Genomic DNA, 2,303 nt, shown 5'->3' with positions numbered 1-2,303 from the left:
TAGAATGAAACCACAGGTTTTCTTCCTTTTATGGAATGATCATGAATATTTAGATGAGCTGTGCTCTGATTGGTTGGTTTACAACGAGCAAAGCTGCTGAGCAAAGATGCATCATAGCAACAAGCACTCACTCACTGAAACATCAGATTGTTGATATGGTAGGGGGACCAGACGTCCTCTTTTTACCGGACATTTCCTACTTTTTAGACCTAAAAAAATGTCCATGGGGGTGGGGGGGATTTCAAAATCGTCTGAGTTTTTGGTCGACTACAGTGCAGCACGTAGTTGAAACGCAGCCAGCAGAGGACGGAGCGACCGAACCCAGGCTTCCCAGGAAGCACGGAAAGGCAGAGGGGGAAAAGCATAGTCACAGGTCAGGTTCGGTTGCTCCGTCTTCCCGCTGGGGCCCGGTCTGGTCCAGTCAGCGGTCCACCATAGATATGCTAACATTGCTATCAACAGCTTAGCGACAGAATCATACTTCCAGTTTGCGGTTGTGACGGCCTTCCGGTGGGAACAGCCCCTCATTTTAGTAAAAGAAGTTTAGCAAATCCTGCTTTTCCAGGATTTTAAAAGCTGTCTTATGTAAAATGCTTCGAGCAAATGAACAGCTGAGCATCAAACTTTTTTTTTCTTTAATCATATTTTCATTGTTGTTAAAACAGATGTACAATGCCATTCAAATCGTAGTGTTTTGCAGTTGTCACAATTCTTTTGACCCCGTACAGTATAACAACAACCACACAGTAGTTCAACATTTTTATATTTATATAAACCCCATCCAACCCCAGAAACCCCTGTGCCGGCAAGGACATAAAAAAATAATACATAAATAAATAAAATTAAACTAAAATTAATTTGGGAGAACAAAAAAGTATTTGCAGAGAAAGGAGGAGTTGATGGGGTTTGAACTTCTCTCTACGTCCATTTCACCCACTGAACTATCGTTATTCATCTATGACAATAGAAACTCTTTGCATTCTATGACCCCTTTAAGATGGAACAAATAGAGAAAAAAAAAACTCTCACCAGATTCCTGTTTGATCTGGATGGTGGGTTTGGCTCCTGATGGAGGGGTGGTGTTGGCCTGGCTCTGAGTGATACCGGAGGCTCCTAAAGGCGAGCTCTGCTGCAGCTGTTTGGGGGATTGCTGTTTGGGGAACTGGGCCAGGATCTGGGTGGGGGAACCGACCAGGGTCTTCGGCGATGGGAGCCTCGCTGAAGCAACCTTCATTCCGGCAGAAGCTGCACCTACAAAAACCAACAGTGTGGGAATGAGGACCACTCTGGAAGCAGTGTACTCACATACTAATCGGTAGGAATGTTTCCAGGGCTTAAATTTCTGCTTTATTTGGTTTCTTCTTAAATTCATATTTATTGTGAATGTTAAATACTCATCCTTATTCAGTTTAACCCAGCTTTTCGTAAAGGTTTGACTCTTAAAATACGCTCTCTCTTTCTCTTAAAATCAAACAAACTGCACATTTTAATTTTTTAATTAATTCAATTTTTCATATTAGCTAATTTGAACATTTTGAAAAACAAACCCTCTTCACCCAGTGGCGGGAGGTGCAGCTGGTACCCAGTGGGCACCTCCCAACTTTATCTACTTCTTATCCCTTGACGTCCAAATATATATGAACAATTAACAACAATAGTGTCAAAGCGTTAATATCACCACTCTCACATTTTAATGACAGAAGCACCAAATATTATTGAAATATGAAAGGAAGATTAGTGTGAGGTTGAACACACAGATCAATTAAGCAAGAAGCCAAGTTAGAAGAACCACAATCCTCTACTCTATAAGCACCGCTCCGCCATATTGGCATCATTCAGTCGTTCAGGTATGGAGGACCAGCTCTGCCACATTTAAAAATAAATACAGAAAAAAATAAATGCTCAAGAAATAAATAAGCATACAATTTTACTGCCCCTAAAAATACAATAAACAAATAAATGTAGGTAGAAATGAAATTATACAGTGAGACATAAATGTATGAATCTCTTAATTAGCTTATTCATTTATTCGCCTTTGTAATAATTACCTTATTTATTTATTGTCCATTATAATCTTCAATTTATTTATCAATTACTTATTTTTTTTTAGGTATTTATTTATGTGCATGTTATAATAATTTTGTCTGGTTTATTCTTCCTTTCTAATTTTTACCCTATTCATTTCTTCATTGCTGTTTATTTCTGCCTGTCCTTTTTTTCATTTCTGCCTTATTATGTAAATGAGGAGGGGGTGTGTCTAAGAGGGTCAACTTCTGCTCATTGGTTGGCGGTTTATCTTCTTA

General features: G+C 39.1%; 1 protein-coding gene across 1 annotated transcript in view; it reads right to left on the bottom strand.

Annotated features, from left to right (window-relative positions):
* Positions 1–2,303, bottom strand: part of LOC107093064 (protein EMSY-like) — a 38,643-nt gene that overhangs the window by 22,659 nt on the left and 13,681 nt on the right. Inside the window, exons 8-9 of the mRNA XM_015387883.1 lie at positions 1,030–1,308; positions 322–452 (exon numbers count right to left, since the gene is read on the bottom strand). Coding sequence (XP_015243369.1) covers positions 322–452; positions 1,030–1,308 — 410 coding nt within the window. The remainder of the gene's footprint in view (positions 1–321; positions 453–1,029; positions 1,309–2,303) is intronic.

The sequence above is a fragment of the Cyprinodon variegatus genome, unplaced genomic scaffold (assembly GCF_000732505.1).
Source record: "Cyprinodon variegatus isolate N-32 unplaced genomic scaffold, C_variegatus-1.0 Scaffold406, whole genome shotgun sequence".
NCBI classification, from domain to species: domain Eukaryota; kingdom Metazoa; phylum Chordata; class Actinopteri; order Cyprinodontiformes; family Cyprinodontidae; genus Cyprinodon; species Cyprinodon variegatus.
The sequence above is the reverse complement of the archived record's forward strand: the minus strand, read 5'-3'. Positions and strand labels throughout refer to the sequence as shown.